The following is a 17488-nucleotide window of genomic DNA, read 5'->3' as shown; positions in this document are numbered from 1 at the left end:
AAGCAGAGATGTATAAAACGTCGGCAGTCCTCTTCATCCTCCTCCATCTCTTTATCTTCTTCCATCTTCCCAAGCCCACTCCTACAGTCGCCATGTCGGTCAACGAGCGCACCTACATCATGGTCAAGGTGCGCACAATGGCCAGCCAGGCCGAACACAAGCAGCCGCTGACGGAACGCGCTCTTTGCAGCCCGACGGTGTCCAGCGCGGACTCGTGGGCAACATCATTGGTCGCTTCGAGCAACGCGGCTTCAAGCTCATTGCCCTCAAGCTTGTTCACGCTACTCCCGAGCACCTCGAGAAGCGTACGTCGCCGCCGAATCAGATTGCTCGCGAACTTGGTCTTACCGATGGACGCGCATAGACTATGCTGACCTCAAGGGCAAGCCCTTCTTCCCTGGCCTCATCCAGTACATGGCTTCCGGCCCCGTCGTTGCCATGGTTTGGCAGGGTCTTGATGCCGTCAAGACCGGCCGCTCTATGCTCGGCGCGACCAACCCTCTAGCGTCCGCTCCTGGTATGTCGCTTGCTTCTACATGAGATTGTATCTAGCATCTGTTGAGCACGTGCTTGCTCCACAGGCACCATCCGTGGTGACTTTGCCCTTGCTGTCGGCCGTAACATCTGCCACGGCTCTGACTCCGTCGAGAACGCGGAGAAGGAGATCGCTCTGTACGTCAAATTACCATTGCCTTGAATTCTGTTTCTGATGGTCTTCGGTGCAGTTGGTTCCCCGAGGGTATCGTACAGTACACTCACGACCAGGCCAAGTGGATCTTCGAGTGAATGCTGCACAGAGAAGTCGAAAGCAGTATCATTGTGTAAAACAGACGTCCAGCATGTAATCTAGAAGTCCATTCCGCGCATGCCCGTGATCTCACTGCTTTTTCTGGAGTGCTACTACGCCAGATCAGAAGCGCTCAAGTGCTATGTCCCACGCTTCCTCGTCGGGTCCCATAGGGATTATCCGCTCCGACACTATATAGGCACAGTTCCCAAGCATGGGTATCCGGTCTGCTCGAGTTGTCGGGCATGGGAAATATGGAGGGACGATGTCGTGGACGACCCCTCCAGCCTGACCCTTCATCACCGTTATCTCGCCCTGCTTTTCTACTCTCCTCGTCTCTTGGCTGCCGGAAAGGATGCGCATCTCCTTGGCTCATCTTCCAAAGCCTTTGCTGGCAGTATTATTGGTGACTGTGCCATCTTGGTCCTCCGGTCCTTCTGTGCTTCAGGGCGATTCTTGGTGCGGGACCTTGATGTGTGTCTCCGCTACGGTCAACACATCGATAGTGACTTGTACGCCCTGCGCATGTTGACAGAACCTCTCCCTCACATCCCCTCTCCTACAGATCAGCTCAAAGCCCTAAATCAACTCGGATGGATGGCGATGTACGTGACGTAGTCTGCTCCTCAACTTGAAAGATGATAGACCCTGCATCAGCGGATTTGGAGACCAGATGGCGAACACGCCATTGGTCATAATCTGGCAAACAGCCAACGGAACTATTATCCTATCTCAACGACAAGCATCAGGCCTAGTCGAACCCCTACCCGTAACAGACCCACCGCGACAGGCAACAGTAGCCCTACAAGCTAGCATAGTGCGTCTAGATTATGCGATCCTGACCGTTTGCGCCACACTCGGAGATACTGAGTGCCTGATTTTTCGCAGTTGTCTGGTGTGTCTCCCATCCTTGCCTTCGATATTCCGAAGAACAACGATACCGTCCAACCACTCGTATGGGCCTTCGGGCTAACTGTTCCTCCCGCCGACCCCTCAGCGTCCATCGAACAACACCTGGATGCAGGAAACCTCTCCCTCAATTTGACCAAGGTGCTCGCAGATCCATCCAGCGAATCTGTACATACATCTACAACAACTACCCAAACTGGGGCGATCGCGACAACGTTAGGCCTAGCGCCATCTCAGTCATGCCCGACGAGTGCGGCCACGATCCCATCGCACACAGACAGCGTCCTAGTCGCACACGCCGCGCTCTCTGCTGCGGGCTTTCTGATACTGCTGCCCCTTGGTGCTTTGGTGGCTCGTTGGGCGCGCGTCTTCACGCCCAAGTGGTTCACCGCGCATTGGTTCATCAACGTCGTCCTGGGAATCCCGCTCATATGTGTGGGTTGGGCGTTGGGGCCCCTCGCCGTCGCGCGGAGGGGCATGGGACACATCGTTACGCCACATCAGGTCAGCTTCCTCGCAATCTGTCCGTCCGTCTCGTGCTTCTGACGCTCATAACTTCGCATACTGCTTCGCAACTTCTCCTCAATGACGCCCATCCCTCCGCCGATGAGCAGATCAGCGGTGTTGTTCTATTTGCGTTGTACGTCTTCGAAGTTGCGCTTGGCACCGTCGTCCATTTGCGACGTCCAAAGGACGGGAAACACCATCCTCCGCGGAATATCATACACGTGGTGCTGGGCCTGGCAGTCTTTGGACTGTCGATATACACCGTGAGCGCTCCCCGTTCGCTCCTACCCCCGAAGCGAAGCATCGGTCTTATCTAACGACGTGCTCGTACGCTCGCAGACCATCAACGGCGTAGTTCGGAACCCAGCGCAGAGTGGCGCCAGTCAACGCATCGTGGTCGCGATATGCATAGGTTGGGCAGCGGTGAGTACCCCACTTCCTTCCTACCTGAACCAGAGGTCCGCGGTTGTGGCGCCGCCGCCACCTCGGGGCGCAATATGCAGATGGAATCATCGAACAGAGCTGACGTACTCGCTGGGGGTCATTGCTACCGACTTACGTCCGCTCACCGCTCACCCATCTTCCGCAGGTCTTCGCAGGGACTTACTCGATCGGAATGATCTTCCTCCGGAAGCAGCTTGCGCAGGAACGCCTCGGCTGGAATATGACTGAGAGCGTCCCGATGCCGCTGCCATTGACGCTGATAGCCCCTGCCAGCCGGACGTCGTCAGAATCTGTCATTGCGCGAAGGACGGCGGCGGTCGACAGCACGATCGCGGACGATGGCACGCATGATGTATTCTCTGCAGCGGTGTGGGCGGACCCTGTCGAGGAGACCGATGGGCCAGCAGCAGATAGGCGGACCAGGACCGAGATGCGTCAGGTGCAGGCCGTGCCGGTGTCGCTCTCGGCGTTTCTGTGAATGCTTCGTGCGAATCATCCTGCGTCTCCCCTGGGATGGATCTTGAACCCCGAACTTTGCGGGACGGTCCCGGCTCACTGCTTGGAAGCATAGAGGCATGGAGGCTGGTGCGTCATTGCGTACGATGTTCTTCGTCAGGACTTTGGGTGCCACCGACCCGGCGTACACGTTATCTTACTATTCGTATTGCGTTTGGTGGAGTGCTGTCTCCTGTAGAGACCGCAGTTGTGCTTTGCATATCGCAAGGAGCTTATGTTTTGGTAATTGCGTAGTCTATGTCCGAACTAGCTTCGGGTTCGTCCGCCGTGCTGACTTCGTGAGTAGTTTCCCTCCCGCGCACAACCTCCACTTGCTAATCAACGCGATTCGGAGACGCCGAATGGCGTCTGCTGTGCAGTGCCCGAGATTCTTTATCGCTCACAGCGTTTGCATGCATGAGCGTGCGCTCCAACCGCAGAGATCGTGCTCGCAGCTATAGGATTCGTCGTTCCAAGTTCTCCAGGCCGAGTAGTCAGAGGCAGCGTGCGGTCAAAGCGGACACATGTTCAGCATGCAGATGAAGTGCATGATCGGCAGCGCACTTGGTCTTATACCAAAGGAAGTCAGGTCAAGTATCAAGTGCAATAAATTAGTAAAGTGAATTAAGACAAGCGAGCAATTGCCATAGGGATCTAGTACATGAAGCTGCTCTGGTGGTACAAACTACCTTCTGGATGTGCTTCCAGGTAGTACATCTGTAAATCTACATGATAACAATATCGAGGTGATGTACAACGCCCGTGGTACACAGGGTATGGACGGACGGATGGGTGATTGCGCGGAGCTAATAATACAATGAGCAGATCTAGAGAAGCATTGGCTGGACAGCGCTGTCGGTCAGGAACGACGGGATGCATCTCAAGATTGGCAGGGAAGCTCACCTCGCGTGTAGGGTCCCGTGTGGTCATTCTAAGATCACAGCCGCACAGCAGCGGAACCATTGAGCACTTGTCGCACTGTTAATAGGTGTGGCCGTGCAGAGTATATGGGATATGCTGCCCTAATGATCAATGAAGGGACTGAATCCGGAGGATGAAGCTACTCACATGTTTTACAGTCGTCCCATAGCAAAAGACACGATACGCTCAAGACGAGGGTTGCGCCCAAAAGGGCGAGTGTGAGGACGAAGCAGATAGTGTGAAGGAGGGAGATGTCGGACTCCTCCCTCTTGAACTCGGGGTGCTCGTACAGCTTCAAGGGACGCATGGTTTTAGAGTAGTAGGGATGAGATGTGGTCGCCAGCGTGAAGATGTGTGGTAGTCGGGAAGGTGTGTAGGAGTGAGGGCGGCCTTTGCTAGGTCTACTGCGACATTGTACAGACCCCACCTCCGAGTTATATAGAGTTGAGAGCGCTACTAGGACGGATGCTCAGATATCCAGGCGGCTCGGATCGTGACGCAGGTATGGAGGCGCTTGCCAGTCTTCGCCAGATCTGCATCTCGAGCTACCTGACGCACGTCAGACGACGACCCGAGGAATCGAATGCTGAGAGGCGCTGCAAAGCTCCGATATGACTTCGTTACCAAGAGGCCTGCTTGCAATGCAGATTTGCCCGCGACAGCTGAGATGGCGGAAAGAATGTTCCCCTTAGGATGGGTTTGATCGGATTGCCTAAAGTGGTAGCAGTCGGCGTTTCGCAAATTGGCGGTTGACTCCTCCGGTTCTCTCGGAGCTAAGTACCGGGACCATTCGCCAGCGCGACCTGTCAGTCTACAACCTGCCCGGCCGGCGGTGCTTCAGGCTTCGGAAGAATCCAGGACTGCGCCGAGATTGTCAGCAGCGATCTGAAACAGGAGCAAGAGCTCAGTAGCCTTCACGGCAGCGGACGTCCGAGTGCGATGTGCCACTGTTACTCCAACCTATGCGGTGATGGCGGGGCTGCGACATTCGTGTAAGCGCGTATGCAGTGGTCATCGAGCCAAGGGCGAACTCCAGAGTACCAGACTGCTGTCCCCTCGTCCATTGTTGCTCTTCTTGTCCGCGGGTTTGCGACGTACTCCAAGTTCACCGACACCACGACTCCGAGCTGACCTACTCTCCTTGAGAGAAGGATCCGTCATTTTTCAAGTCCTCGGTGCGTCATAGCACATGGAAGGCTGTCGAAATGATCAGTTTTCGAAAACTACGCACTGTCGCTCCGTTGATACGGATCAGGGCTGACCACCACAAATCCGATAATCGCTGGGAAGCAGCCTTATGTCGCAGGATTGTCCACCACAGCTCTGGCTAAGATGGCCTGTACTCATCTCAGCGCATGGAACCCATATGTACAGCATCAATATTCACCTCGACGTCGCAGACAGTTCATGTACTTAAATACCACAGAGGGCCAGCGGCAGCAGCCCAAGCTATGGATCTAGAAGCCCAAACGTGCCAGAGCATGCACTCGCCATGATCAATGGTGGAGCTGCGTGTACGGCATGCACAGAGCCAACAACTCTGACGAAGAGGTGCTAGTGCGACACATCGTTCGCCCTTCACATCTTGTTGAACATGTCATTTAACCCCGAAATTCGCGATACTCACTAGTCAGTATAGGCCCTCGATGCACGAAGTAAACTGGGGAGCATCTTGACGACGATTCTCTCCACATCGTGCGAGCCTTGCTCAGACAAAGGAGGGGCATACGTAGTCACGGGATCGTCCTGCCAAGATGTTGGCTAACGGGTGACCAGCTGCAGTTTCAGTCGCCCTCGAGCACACAGATCATCTGCTTTAGGACTCTCAGTACCGAGCATGTATTTCGCTGTATGTCATGTTGAAGGACCTATCTAGTATTTGACTGGTCAAGGCCATTTCACGAAGACCCGTGTGGTAAATCCTTCGAATGATTACTGAATTCGTGATAGAATGATGTTGGCGAGTATTGCGACACCGTCGGCGCGCCCATGAAGCGCCATGGGCCGTTGTTGCGGAGTATTTGGGTGAGAAAGCTATCTCAATGACGCGCCTCTGTGACGGATGTGAAGGGTCGTAATTGCATATGAGTCGAATATTCTCATCGAGCTAAATGTATGGCATCGATGCGCCTTGGCCTGATCGAGCAAACGCCCCCTGCCAAAACCCCCTAGGCACCGATTGCCGCGTACAAGGGTCGACATACTTGACTCCTGCGGGTGATTGCAACGCCGGACAGTGTGTATGAAAAGATTACCAGAGATAGACAAGTGTATTGGCGGGGAGCAGATCCCAGACCCGTGGCGTTGGGCCGTCTCCCGGTTGACTAGTTGTTGTCGTAAGATCCGAAAGCGGAAAGAATATGCAGAACATAGAGAACGTGAGTACTCATGGATAGATCGTACGGAAGAGCAAACTCACGGTCATTGGCAGATCTGCCGGAGTTGAGACCGGCCTGTGGTCTTCCCTGGTGCTCCGTAGGATCGGCACTTCTCTTCGTACTCAGAATCGCCGCCGTTATCAGGCATGCGCTGGTGGTCAATGTCGGTACACAAGTGTATATGCGCGAGCCGCCAGGAGGAGAGGGCATTTGGCTTACGGCTGAGCGTATCTGAGCACAGTGCAGGTCTAGAACTGGCCCATAGTAGATTAGTCCTCGTACCTAGCTCGGGGTCCGACGTATCAGAAACCGGTGTTTGTCGGACACATGGCTCGTGTGAACCTTTCTACGATACCGCCTGGCGACCGGTAGGCGTTTCCATCGTATTTTGTAAGGATTGAGATACTCTGTCAAGGGCAGGACCAGAAGACATTATGCTGAGGTACAGGCCGCCACGTCAGTGAAGAACTATGGATAGGCCTAATATAGGCGAAGAGACGTACTTGGTTCTGCGTGATACTGATACATGGAGCAGGCATAAGGCGCGTATTATTTGCACGCTCGTATTGCACCTGATAGAGCTCGAGAATGTACATCCCGCTCGTGCCACGGACTCGGAAGAGACGGCCGCCTAGAGTGACGGTTCCCTATCCGTCTCCGTTATATCTTGCCTCGTGATGGGTCCGTATACTGCGCGAGTGGATAACGGACCGTAAAAACAGGCCAGCGCGATCCATGGATCACAAGACGCTAATCGTAGCATCCAAGAAAAGCACAGTTGCTGAGATAGCAAAGTTGAAGCGACCTCGAGTTGAAGAGAGACGAACCTAAGCGCAAAGCATTAGCCGCGTGGCTCCGTCTTGCGGAGTTACGCCGCCTTCTATAGGAACCCTTCCTTGGTTGTTAGCGCGACGCAGTCGTCTCGGTACAAGTATTCATGGTGAGTGGGCGAACGGGGTGTAGCTCTGCAGAAGAGCGGTGATGAACAAGGCTGCAGGCGCCCGACCCGATCAAGGTTTGGGCGACTACACAGCTTTCCCCCAACGTCGACTAATCGCAGATCTCTATCTGTGCTGGCAACATGAGAACCATTAGCCACGCAAGTGTGCAAATCGCGTTGTCGGCTTCGAATATGTCGTCTATACAACAAACAGCTCGATAAGCAGGTCGCAACGATGAGTTGCACAGAACGCGTGGAAAAAAATAGGAGAAACTTCCACACAGACAGACAGATTTTGATTATGAGTAGTAGACATGCTGATACAGAGAATATGACAACACGAAGGGATGGTAAAAACACGGAGACAGGAGTATATGGAAGAAAGGACCGGATGCGACACGGACGCCGACGGGGTTGGTTGGTGGTATGGCCTGGGGTATTGCATGGGCTATGTTATCGAAAGAATGCGATGAGAAACCGGAACGATGCGACCAAAGCTATTGCGTAGTACGGATAAATAACATATGCGAGATAATGGACGTTGATTTCTGATACAGCGAGAGAGTGGACGACCATGCGAAAGGAACAGAAAAGGAGAGGGAGAGGGGGAGACGGAAGATGAGCAAAGGGGGGGAGGCAAACAAGTGAAATGATAGGCTCGGAGCCGCTCCGCCTCACAAACCACAGAGTCCATCAGAAACACACAGGCGCCATTGCATGACGCCTGAGCGTAGAGCGAGTCGCACCCGATGTCGCCCACGGGCGTGAAACTGCTTCCAGACCTGCGAGCGGGCGCCAAAGGCCTCACGAATTCGGAGGCGGGGCGAAACCGGCGCGGAAGCCAAGCTCGCCGGACGAAAGTGCCGCGCCGTTGTGCAGGGCAGCCATATGATTGGTATGTGTGAAACTGGGTCGATGAGCCCGGTCTCAGGAGGTCGATTGTACGCAACAAGGTTACGTTATGTACCGTGAGCGAGGATAGCCGCGAGCTCCTGCTCGCTCGCGGCGTCCAGCTGTCTCGAGCGGGCTTTGAGGCGCACTAGAGTTGTGAAGTGGCGTTAGACTCTAAGGTTCTTCGTAAACGATCCGAGGAATATACTCACGCAGACGATCGAAGCTGAGCAACACGACCTTGGCTGCGCCTGCCGTATCCTTGGTCGCGTCAGCCTTGAGCATCGAAGAGCGATCGGCCCAGTGCTCGTCCTGCCAAAGCGCCGCGCGCAGGATCAGATCGTCCATGTTGCGCTCCCAAGTGTTGCTCGAAAAGTCGACTTGCTCCGTCCGGACGTTGAGATTGGTCAGGTAGTTGCCGCGCGACGTCTGCACCTTGAGCGACGCGGAGTGAGTGCGGATGCTGGCGGTGATATACTTGAGCGCGGCCGCGGCGGCTTGCCCTAGTGGCGTCGCGTTGCCGTGAGCCTGGCTATCGAGCTCCATAATCACCGGCAGCGGGACGACCACGGTCCAGCGGCCTGACTCGACGAGCGCGGAGAACTCGGCTAGCGACGAGAGCAAGATGTTCGTGTCGACCACGAGCACGGAGTAGCCAGGGACCAGTCGAAGCGATGGGCGACCAGCGTCCGCCTTGCGAGGGCCACGCGGGCGTCGACGCGGCTCGCGCTGGCCGGTCTCGAGGAGCGTCTGCAGATACTGCCTGCGCGCCTGAGGTGGGCAAGGGCAAGGACAAAGCTATCGTCAGCATCCCCCCGCGTCATTACCGAAGCGCTGGGAACCCGAGCACTCACCTTGAGCTTGCGAATCTCCTCCGAGTCCCCCTCGTCCTCAGTCGACTCGCCGTCTACGCGCATATCCTCGTCGTCGTCCACCTCCATCGAGTCGTCCTCCCACCGAGTCCCCCGCAGCCGCTGCGCCTCGGCCTCGCGCTCGATACGCTTCTCCTCCTTCCACCGAGCGACCTTATCCGCGAGCGCGCCCTCGACCTTCCACGCCGGCCGGCCCTCCGCAGGCGAAGCGGGCGCAAACTTGAAGCCGTGCACGTCGCGCGCGATACGCAAGCCCGCGCGGGCGAGGCGGACCCAGCGCCGCTTCTCGGGCGACTGGTCGCTCGCCCGGCGCTCGTCGCCGTCGTCCTCCATCACGTCCTCCATCGCGGACTCGGGCGCCTCCACGCGGTCGAGCACCTCGACCTCGACGTTGCGCTCCTCCCCGGCCGCGTCGGCGTCCTTCGTCCAGAACCCGCGCTCGAAGACCTTCTTGCCGCCCCAGCCCATCCCGCGCACGCACCAGTCCTCCGGGAGGGGCGTGCACCCGCTCGTGAGCAGGAGGCCGCTCTCCGCGCTCGCCTTCTGGTGCTCGCGCAGGACGTCGCGCCGGGGGATCGTCGTCAGGAACGCCGCGAGCTCCTCCCACGGGATCGAGCGCTCGAGCGCGGAGCGGGCGGACGGCTCGCGGAGGACGGTCGCGAGGAAGGTGAGCATGATCGTGTTGTAGGGGTTGAGCGTCGGGGTCGCGTACTCGCTCGGGCGGCGCAAGGGATGACGGAGCGTGTGCGAGAGCATCATGAACGTCAACTGCATCGCGTGCTTGAGCGTGGCGGGGAGCTCTGGCTCCTGCGCGGTCGGGGTCGAGCCGTCGGGGGTCTCGCTCGCGCCCTGCCTGCCTTCGCCGTCCTCGTCGTCGATGTCCATGCGGGAGGTGTCGCCGTCGAGACGCTTGGCCATGAGGACCTTTATCCTGCCCGCGGTGACTCCAGTCGGGAGGGTGGGGCTGAGGCTGGGACCACCGACGCTACGGGTCTCGATGCCCGAGACGCGACGCAGCACGGCGGTCTGGCGGCCGTATTCGAGCAGAGACCCGATGTTGATCAGGGCCATCATGATCCACTCGCGCTCTTCGACCTGCTCGCCATCTGCGACAGAAGAAGTGAGCAATTGAGCGCTGGCACGAAGAAAATCGAGACGCGGTGCTCACCTCCGATCTCGAGCTTCTCTTGGAAGCGCTCCAGAACGCGCTTGAAGTCGTCGAGCTGGATGTTGGTGAACAGCATCCCGTGCAGGAGGACGAAGAGCTCCGTGAGACGCGCGTCAGGCGCCTGGCGCCGGGCCTGCGCTGCCGGAGACCACATCGCGAGCACGGATTCGCGCGCAGTAGAGAACGGGTGGAAAGCGACCATGCTATGAGTAGCGCGTGTCAGCCAGAGTCAAAGTCGACGCTGGGAAGCTGAGAAGCAGGACCACGAACCTCTTGACGAAGTGGTACACCCCGCGGAGCTCCTCGTCCGTGCCGTCCTTATCGCGGCACAGCAGTCCGAGATGGTGCTGCAGTTTGCCCGAGTTCGGCGTGATGGCGAGCCCGCGCGCGAACCAGTCCTTCGCGACTTGACGCCAGCGTTCCTTGTCAGAATCGAGTTCCATGAGGCGCGCGGCCTCCTGCCCTACGCTAGGAATATTGTGCATGTGGGCTGCCGCAGCACCTGCGACGGCGTCAGCCCCGAGAGGCATCTCGGCTTCCGAAGATTGCGGGCTGTCGTCGATGCGTGCTGGCGTGGGCGAGACCGCAGCGGATGGCAGATCGGTAGCGGGGGGGTTGGGCGATGACGGACGGGGGGTGTTCGATGAGAGAAGATTGTTCGTCGCGACGGCAGACGCCGTGAGGGTGTTGCTCGAAGTGTGCGTCCCTTCAAGCAGCGCGCTCACGGCCATCCAGTACCTGGAAAGATCGCCCAACGCTTCCAAGAAAGCGCTGCGATATTGCGCGAAGTTCCTCTCCTCGATGAGACCACCGTAAAAGACGTACGCATAATTGAGGAATTGCTATGTACACAAAGTCAATGAATGCTGTGCGACAGAGCTTGCACAGGACTTACTTGCAGATACTCCAACGCGACCAACGAACTGGTCGGGGGACGTGCCGCATGGCGAAGGGATTCGAGCAGATGATAAAACGCATGCGACCACAAACGGATGATGAGATTGTACTTCTGCGGAATGTTCTTCAGAGATGCGGGGACCGTGGGCGCCAAAGTCAGAGCTAGCATCTCGCGTATGCTCTCCGCCAGTCTAATGAACGAGAATCAGATATCGGCGCCCCGCACAAAACGACAGAGCACGAGAAACGTACTGCTGGTGCCCGGCTACGAGCTTCCGCCAACGCTCAGACTCGCCCTCCTCGTCCGTGGCGTCTCGCGCGGCCCCGGAGTTCGCAGGGCGCCCCTTGATCAAGACCCCTCGCTGCGCTGCGCGCTCGCCGTCATCTCCGCGCTCCCGATCACGGTCATTCCCGAGGAGCTTGCTCTCCAGGCCGCTGATTGTGCGGTACACCTCCTTGAGCTTGCGCGAGAAGGCGTTCGCGCTGGAGGCGCTGTCTTCGGACCTCCGACCGGCGGGATTGGAGGAATCGAAGAGAGCGGAGGAGGCCGACGAGGAGTCGGTGGCGGAGGATAGGGTGAAGTTGGAGGAGATCGTCGACTGCGCATAAGATGCCGATGATGTCGAAGAGGCGGACACCCAGTCGCCGGAGGACTTGGGCGTGGGCGTGGGACGTCCAGCGTTGGGAGAGTTGGTGGGGGGCGCGCTCGGGGCATGATGTCGGTTCTGAGCCGAGAAGAGCACTGCGTCGTGCTTGCGCGGGTCGAAGAGTTGTCGATGAGAGTCGGGAGCGCCTCTCGAAGTCTGCGCGGGTTGCTGAGCTCTTGAGGGCATCGCGCGCGGGGAATGTGAGGAGGAAGCGGCGTCCGACATTGCGTCTGGCTCGGCGGAGATGACGGGGCGGCGGATGGGATCCGAGTTGGGGTTGTATAGTTTACCGGGACTGCCGTTCGCAGCAGGTCGCGCATGCGCAGCACGGGGGGAATGAGGCGAGATCTTGAGGCGACGCGAGAAGTCGTCTGCGTCGGCTTCCATGTGCGATGGGGACGCCTCCGACACAATGATGTTTGGATGTGAAACGGGAGGCGCATACGACTTTCGTGGCGAGGATGGACGCGCGGTGGACAATCTCGGGGAGGAAGTGGAAGGTTGTGAAGGCCGGTCTGGTCTTTCGCGGGGAGCCGCGGTACTGAGATGCATGGAGGAGGTGAGTATGTTCGGATACGAGGAGGAGGAGCGGGTACGTACGCTTGCTTGCGCCTGAGGGCGATAATCCTGTCTGCAATATCTGGCTGTGCGCCCTCTCTCTCCTTGCCCTTCCTGGAGGCTGTTGCGATTTTTGTGTGAGTGGGCTCCTGCATGGCTGGAGAACGAGGGATATTATGGAGCGCGTCGACGCCCGAAAATAAGGAGGAGATGGAAGTAGTGGGGAGAGAAGGGTTGAACGGAGGAAGGAGCGAGAGAGTGGGTGCTGCGATGCGCAGTGAGGGCTAGCGGGATCCGCTCTCAGCCAATTGCAAAGTTGGGACGCCTGCGCACTCCGCAGTCTCGACAGCTGCGCAGTTCAATCTCGATCGATCGTCACCTCCGTCACGCGCGTCACAGCGCTGCGGCACCGTCGGCGGGCGACAGTCTGTCCGCTCTCAAGATGAGCCCTGCTCAGGCTGCTCTTGCTGCTGCTCAGCCCGGCCTCGTCGCAGTCGCAGTCGCAGTCGCAGTCGCAGTCGCAGTCGCAGTCGCAGTCGACCCCGCCGCGGCCTGCAATTGCGCGTTGCCTGCTCCCGCCCACGCCCAGCAGCCACGCACTCGATCGCCGAGGAGCTGGCGAACGTCTGCGCTTGCCCTGTGCCCGTCCCTCGAGCTATCGTGTGCCGGCCTTCCTATGTACTCACGCCATCAGCGTGTCCGCTCTTCCTACACATGCCCTCCCCCTCCTCCGCGCCCTACTGGCCCCCCAGAACGTCCCCTTCCCGTCGGTGTCTTCTCGGGGATCTTGTCCTTGCCAGCCAGCGTTCCACAGAGCATCAATGACCCGCGCTTGCACACGCACCTACACCGCCTATGTACCCAGCAATAGACGCATTATCACCCCCCGCAACCTCCGTTTCTCTGCGTTCTGAGTCTGTGTGTACTCATTTGTGGCTATATATGTCCTCCCCTCGCGAACCCGACTGCCCTCCCGCCGGCGTCCCCGCGTACCTTCCCACTGGGAATCGCAAGAATGACCGTCCCTTAACGCGCATCAGTCCCCCGCCCATTGGGCCCCGTCCTTCCGCACACAATACACATGGGAAGCTCGCGCGCTATTTATGTGGTCGCTGTCGTTTTCGAAGACGCGTTCCCCCCGCTGTACGGACCGCCTCGGACCACACACATGTCAGATGTTCCACCTTCCCGCCCTGCCAGTCGCATAGCGTTCTCCTCGGTGGCGGCGGGCCACTCATATCGATGACGCGCTATCGTACACAGACAACCTAACCGTCGGCCAGTCTCCCAAAATACCTCAAGTCCCACAAGTCGTGTACTCGGAAGCCTCTGCTCGCACCACCCATCAGACACCCACAGAATAGCGCTCGTGGCGTAACTGTCATGTCACCATGCATGATGTCCGCCGCTCACGAGAATGCTGCAGATCCACACGCCGGACCCGTCAGCTATCGCCGACGAAGTTTGAAGCGTGAAGTGAAAAAGGCACGCACTCGCTTCCCGTACAGAACGTGCTCGCGTCGCTGGCGAGCCAGGCCACGACGCCTCGCAGCTCGTCGGGGCGCCCGATCCGCCCGAGGGGGTTCAGGCTCGCCCATTTATCGAGGAGGTGCGGCTGCGTATCAAGGTATGCTGCGGTCATGCTGGAAGGGTGCGAACGTCGTCAGTCAACAGTCTTCGCTAATTTCCTTACTTGGCAGGGCGTGCGCCCGTACGCGTCCGCCGCCCGCCCGCTCGGCGTTCCTGCAACACGTCGGTCCGCGTACACGACCCGCTCTCGCGAGTATCATGCGAAACAGGCATCGGGGACAGCGAACTTCGGGGATGACAACGACGCGGCCCGAGAGATCGGTACGCGAGCCGGCGCAAGCGGTGACGTACTTTGTGTAGATGTGCCCTGGGCTGAGCGTGTTGACGCGTATGCGCTTGGGACCGAGCTCGCAGGCCATGCTGCGCGCCATTTGCAGCACGGCCGACTTGGACGTGTTGTATGATACCCAGGCGTGGTCCTGTACGAATGAAACGCATGTGTGTGACATGGCCCCAGGAGGGAGAGCAGAGCGTCAGTGATGCATATGTACAGGAGCGCGCGCAGTCAGCCAGCGTCGCGGAGCGCGGAGGCATCGTCTGCAGCCGTCCGCGCACAAGAATATCCACATTGTTGACGCAGATCGTCGAGCTCCGCAGCAACAGTCGACTTGTCACAAAGGAATCCGACGTACCTTGTTGGTAATGCTACCGGACATACTCGCGACGAGGATGATACTCCCTCCGTTCCCGAAGCGTGCCATCTGTTGACCTGCGGCTTGCGCAGTGAACAACACGCCGTTTACGTTCACATCCATCACCTGCGCAATAGTGAAACGCAAGACGCGTCAGCGATCAGGCCACACAGAGAAGGACACGATAGACAGATATGTTGCAAGAAGACGTGGCCACCACATAGGCCGCCCAGGTGATTAACCGCGCATCTGTTGCAGTCATCCATCCGTTCTGCAGCCCGCCACTCGGTCCGGGCAGCGGGGTGTGAGCGAAGGTCCTCGCACCGCGCAGCGGTGTCACGCCCCGCTTGTGAACAGACAGCATGCCCGCGGGGCGCGCGACGCAACGCCAAGATAAACGGAAGCGGTCTGACGTCTAAATGACTGACCTCCTGGAACTGCTTCGCCGGGTACGTCAAGCAGTCGGTGTGGCTCTTCAGCACACCCGCCGCTGCGACGCACGCGTCCACCCGGCCCTCCCTGTTCCCGATCGTCTCGCCCAGCTTCCACACGGCCTCCTGGTCGCGCACGTCCGCGCTCATGTACTCGAGGCGGCCCTCGCTCGGGAGGCCCTCGAGACGGGCCGCGTAGTCCCGCACTTTCGTCCATTCTTCGCCCGGCTGCCTGGGGAGGTCCACGCAGTACACCGCGCGTGCGCCGGCCTCGATGAGCGCGAGGGCCATCTCCAGCCCTAGGCCGCGGTTCCCGCCTGAGACCAACGCGACGCGGTCGGCGAGAGAGAATTCGTTTGTCAAGAGCGTAGGCTTCGCAGCTAGAAGCGGTCAAAGGTCGGACATAGTGCCATACGGAAGTATGCGGGTACGTACGAGCGTCAGGAGGCGCTTCTAGGGCTTTGGCAACGCCAACGGGGCCATAAGGAGGCAGGGGGCCTGTTTCACGTCCACGCGCCCCGTCAAAGGTCCTTGCTGTGCTCGAAAAGCTTGCCTTAGTCAAACGAGAGTTTGCGATAGGGTTTGCGCGTTTGAGAACGGAGAGGCCGAGTCTCGATGTCATGGTATGCATTTGCTCTGCGCGCAGATGTGTCCTGTGGTGGAGTCGAAGTGTTGGCGTCGCCGCTGAGGGTGGGGGGCAAATGCCTTGTGAAGTCGACTCTCACCGTGTGTATTCTTATACCGGGTGGGGGATGCGCGTGAGGTCCCTTGTACATAAAGTCGAGAGGTCATGCGGCAGTCATGGGATGCACTTCGTCTGCCATTCCGAGAAATCGTCGAGAAGCGACGTCTTCATTGTAGGTAATTCTGGGTGCAATGGCTACGGGGTTCAAGGCAAACCCAGACAGAGAAGCGTGGAAATTCCATGGGCGAAACGAAGGCCGGGAGGTGTCGAGTCTGCGGTTGTTGTGGAGAAAATGAGTCAGAAAGGCAGGCTGTGGTGAAGACATGGTCCGCACCAGGTGGTGGCCGTAGGATGCACGCGTTGCCTGACCATTCTGCTGACGTATCGCAGATATGAAAGTAACGAGTTAGAGACGACAGTTAGGGGACGTTAAGAGACTGTGAGACAGCGGACAATCGGATGACATGCTGGGAAGGCGCGAAGCTCAGCGCTGTAATCGTCCGTCCAGCAAGCGATCATGAAGAAGTTGCGTAAAGGTAAAGTGAACATTTTGTGTTATATCACTCAACACCTCAACTTGACCGTACTGCCATACAATGCGGGTCGTAACAAGACGCTCTCTGATCGCTGGTGGGCGCGTAGGTGTCTAGTGTAAGGGGATGAATTGTTTCGACTACCGCACGGATTGCTGTCGGATGGACCTCATTACTAATATATGGCTTAGTGGTTGCTCGTACCGCCTCCAACGCTGCTCGATGATATCAAGAAAGACTTCCTGTTTGGAGTACACCTGAAATACATCAACGCAGTCTACTTCACTACCGAACTTGATCAACGTCTATACATCTGTGGCGCTCCATTATCTTTCGTGCGCCGCAGCACCAACCCACTGTCCGTCGCCAGAAACCGAGGCCTAGCGAAGAGAGAACTCCAAGAAACATTCTGTCCAGCTACATCCGCTCACACTCGTCTGGCGGAATGGAAGAGGAAACTCATCAGATATGAGTACTCTGAGCGACCACACATTTATTACCCAAAAGTACCAGCTTTCGTTGTCCAGGAATACCGGCAATGCGCTGCGTTCGGCGTCGAGAGGCACGCAAAGTCGCTACATTGTGGATAACTTTGTGTGACTACGACTGACACTCGTCAACAAGCGTTGAGACTTACCGGAGGATGGATTGTATGCTTCGTCTTCCGCCGGAGTTGGCTTTCCACAAGCGCACTCTGAAGACCACATCTGCTCAAGTACTCCTCGAAGGGCTGAGAGTTGTCATGTGCCACGGTCAGCATAGACGGGAAGACGAGCATCCTCGCCATATAGGCTGTCATGTCAAGATGAATGAGTATCAGCGACTGTAGCAACTACAGAAGGCTGAATATATACCTCGAAGCGCAGCTGGAGAGGCGCCATTAGGGGGCACCGGCATCTGCAAATTACATAGGAAGACTCTATAACACACAGGTTGGCGTGAGTGAAATGGGACTCACTCTTCCTGCGTTCAACAAGTGATCTGTGCACCTAGTGACCTCATCCCTCCCTGGCTTTGCACGAGCTTCCTCCATAGGCCAGTTGAGCGAGTAGGTGAGCAGCGTAGCACAAGGGTTCGACGGGTTCAGAAGTGGACCCCAGTCTGATAGCACACGGGTGTCACAGCCAACGAGCTGTGCCACCAGATAAACAAAGACAAGCTTACTTGTGAAGGGGTTGGTGCTGGGGAGCGAAGCAACCACAA

General features: G+C 57.8%; 5 protein-coding genes across 5 annotated transcripts; 2 read left to right on the top strand and 3 right to left on the bottom strand.

The window, feature by feature from the left end:
• Positions 1–44: 44 nt before the first annotated feature.
• DICSQDRAFT_131849 (nucleoside diphosphate kinase) lies at positions 45–976 on the top strand. The gene is made up of 5 exons (XM_007360828.1): positions 45–128; positions 191–305; positions 365–517; positions 582–672; positions 726–976. Exons 1-5 carry the CDS (start codon positions 93–95, stop codon positions 784–786), a joined length of 456 nt encoding a protein of 151 aa, XP_007360890.1. The 5' UTR covers positions 45–92; the 3' UTR covers positions 787–976.
• A 469-nt stretch (positions 977–1445) lies between these two features.
• On the top strand, positions 1446–2520 carry DICSQDRAFT_49329 (uncharacterized protein; the record flags this gene model as incomplete). Its single annotated transcript, XM_007360827.1, has 4 exons — positions 1446–1604; positions 1676–1911; positions 1978–2200; positions 2311–2520. Coding segments are annotated over 4 exons (828 nt in total), but the record flags the coding sequence as incomplete, so codon positions are not given.
• Positions 2521–4079: 1559 nt separating this feature from the next.
• Positions 4080–4370, bottom strand: DICSQDRAFT_48890 (uncharacterized protein; the record flags this gene model as incomplete). The annotated part of the gene is made up of 2 exons (XM_007360826.1): positions 4080–4159; positions 4211–4370. The coding sequence occupies 2 exons, from the start codon at positions 4368–4370 to the stop codon at positions 4080–4082; spliced, it is 240 nt and encodes a 79-aa protein (XP_007360888.1).
• A 3319-nt stretch (positions 4371–7689) lies between these two features.
• DICSQDRAFT_77263 (uncharacterized protein) lies at positions 7690–12603 on the bottom strand. Its single transcript, XM_007360825.1, has 8 exons — positions 12457–12603; positions 11462–12397; positions 11208–11400; positions 10583–11154; positions 10313–10515; positions 9127–10250; positions 8485–9043; positions 7690–8420 (listed from the first exon to the last, which is right to left on the bottom strand). The coding sequence occupies exons 1-8, from the start codon at positions 12567–12569 to the stop codon at positions 8341–8343; spliced, it is 3780 nt and encodes a 1259-aa protein (XP_007360887.1). The 5' UTR covers positions 12570–12603; the 3' UTR covers positions 7690–8340.
• Positions 12604–13500: 897 nt separating this feature from the next.
• On the bottom strand, positions 13501–15696 carry DICSQDRAFT_131843 (sorbose reductase sou1). The gene is made up of 6 exons (XM_007360824.1): positions 15503–15696; positions 15065–15447; positions 14637–14762; positions 14296–14423; positions 13908–14057; positions 13501–13834 (listed from the first exon to the last, which is right to left on the bottom strand). Exons 1-6 carry the CDS (start codon positions 15687–15689, stop codon positions 13801–13803), a joined length of 1008 nt encoding a protein of 335 aa, XP_007360886.1. The 5' UTR covers positions 15690–15696; the 3' UTR covers positions 13501–13800.
• Positions 15697–17488: the final 1792 nt, after the last annotated feature.

The sequence above is a fragment of the Dichomitus squalens genome (genome assembly GCF_000275845.1).
Source record: "Dichomitus squalens LYAD-421 SS1 unplaced genomic scaffold DICSQscaffold_2, whole genome shotgun sequence".
NCBI lineage: Eukaryota > Fungi > Basidiomycota > Agaricomycetes > Polyporales > Polyporaceae > Dichomitus > Dichomitus squalens.
Note: the sequence above shows the minus strand (reverse complement) of the source record. Positions and strands in the feature narration are given on the sequence as shown.

Bases quoted from the DNA above. Each gene is read 5' to 3' on its own strand.
- DICSQDRAFT_131849 (XM_007360828.1), top strand. From the start codon at position 93: ATGTCGGTCAACGAGCGCACCTACATCATGGTCAAG. The intron at 518-581 runs GTATGTCGCTTG...CTTGCTCCACAG, and splicing joins CCCTCTAGCGTCCGCTCCTG to GCACCATCCGTGGTGACTTT. The intron at 673-725 runs GTACGTCAAATT...TCTTCGGTGCAG, and splicing joins GCGGAGAAGGAGATCGCTCT to TTGGTTCCCCGAGGGTATCG.
- DICSQDRAFT_131843 (XM_007360824.1), bottom strand. From the start codon at position 15,689: ATGACATCGAGACTCGGCCTCTCCGTTCTCAAACGCGCAAACCCTATC. The intron at 15,448-15,502 runs GTACGTACCCGC...GACCGCTTCTAG, and splicing joins AGAAGCGCCTCCTGACGCTC to CTGCGAAGCCTACGCTCTTG. The intron at 14,058-14,295 runs GTACGTCACCGC...GCACCCTTCCAG, and splicing joins CCAGGGCACATCTACACAAA to CATGACCGCAGCATACCTTG.
- DICSQDRAFT_77263 (XM_007360825.1), bottom strand. From the start codon at position 12,569: ATGCAGGAGCCCACTCACACAAAAATCGCAACAGCCTCCAGGAAGGGC. The intron at 11,401-11,461 runs GTACGTTTCTCG...CTCGTTCATTAG, and splicing joins CTCGTAGCCGGGCACCAGCA to ACTGGCGGAGAGCATACGCG. The intron at 8,421-8,484 runs GTGAGTATATTC...TCACAACTCTAG, and splicing joins GCTCAGCTTCGATCGTCTGC to TGCGCCTCAAAGCCCGCTCG.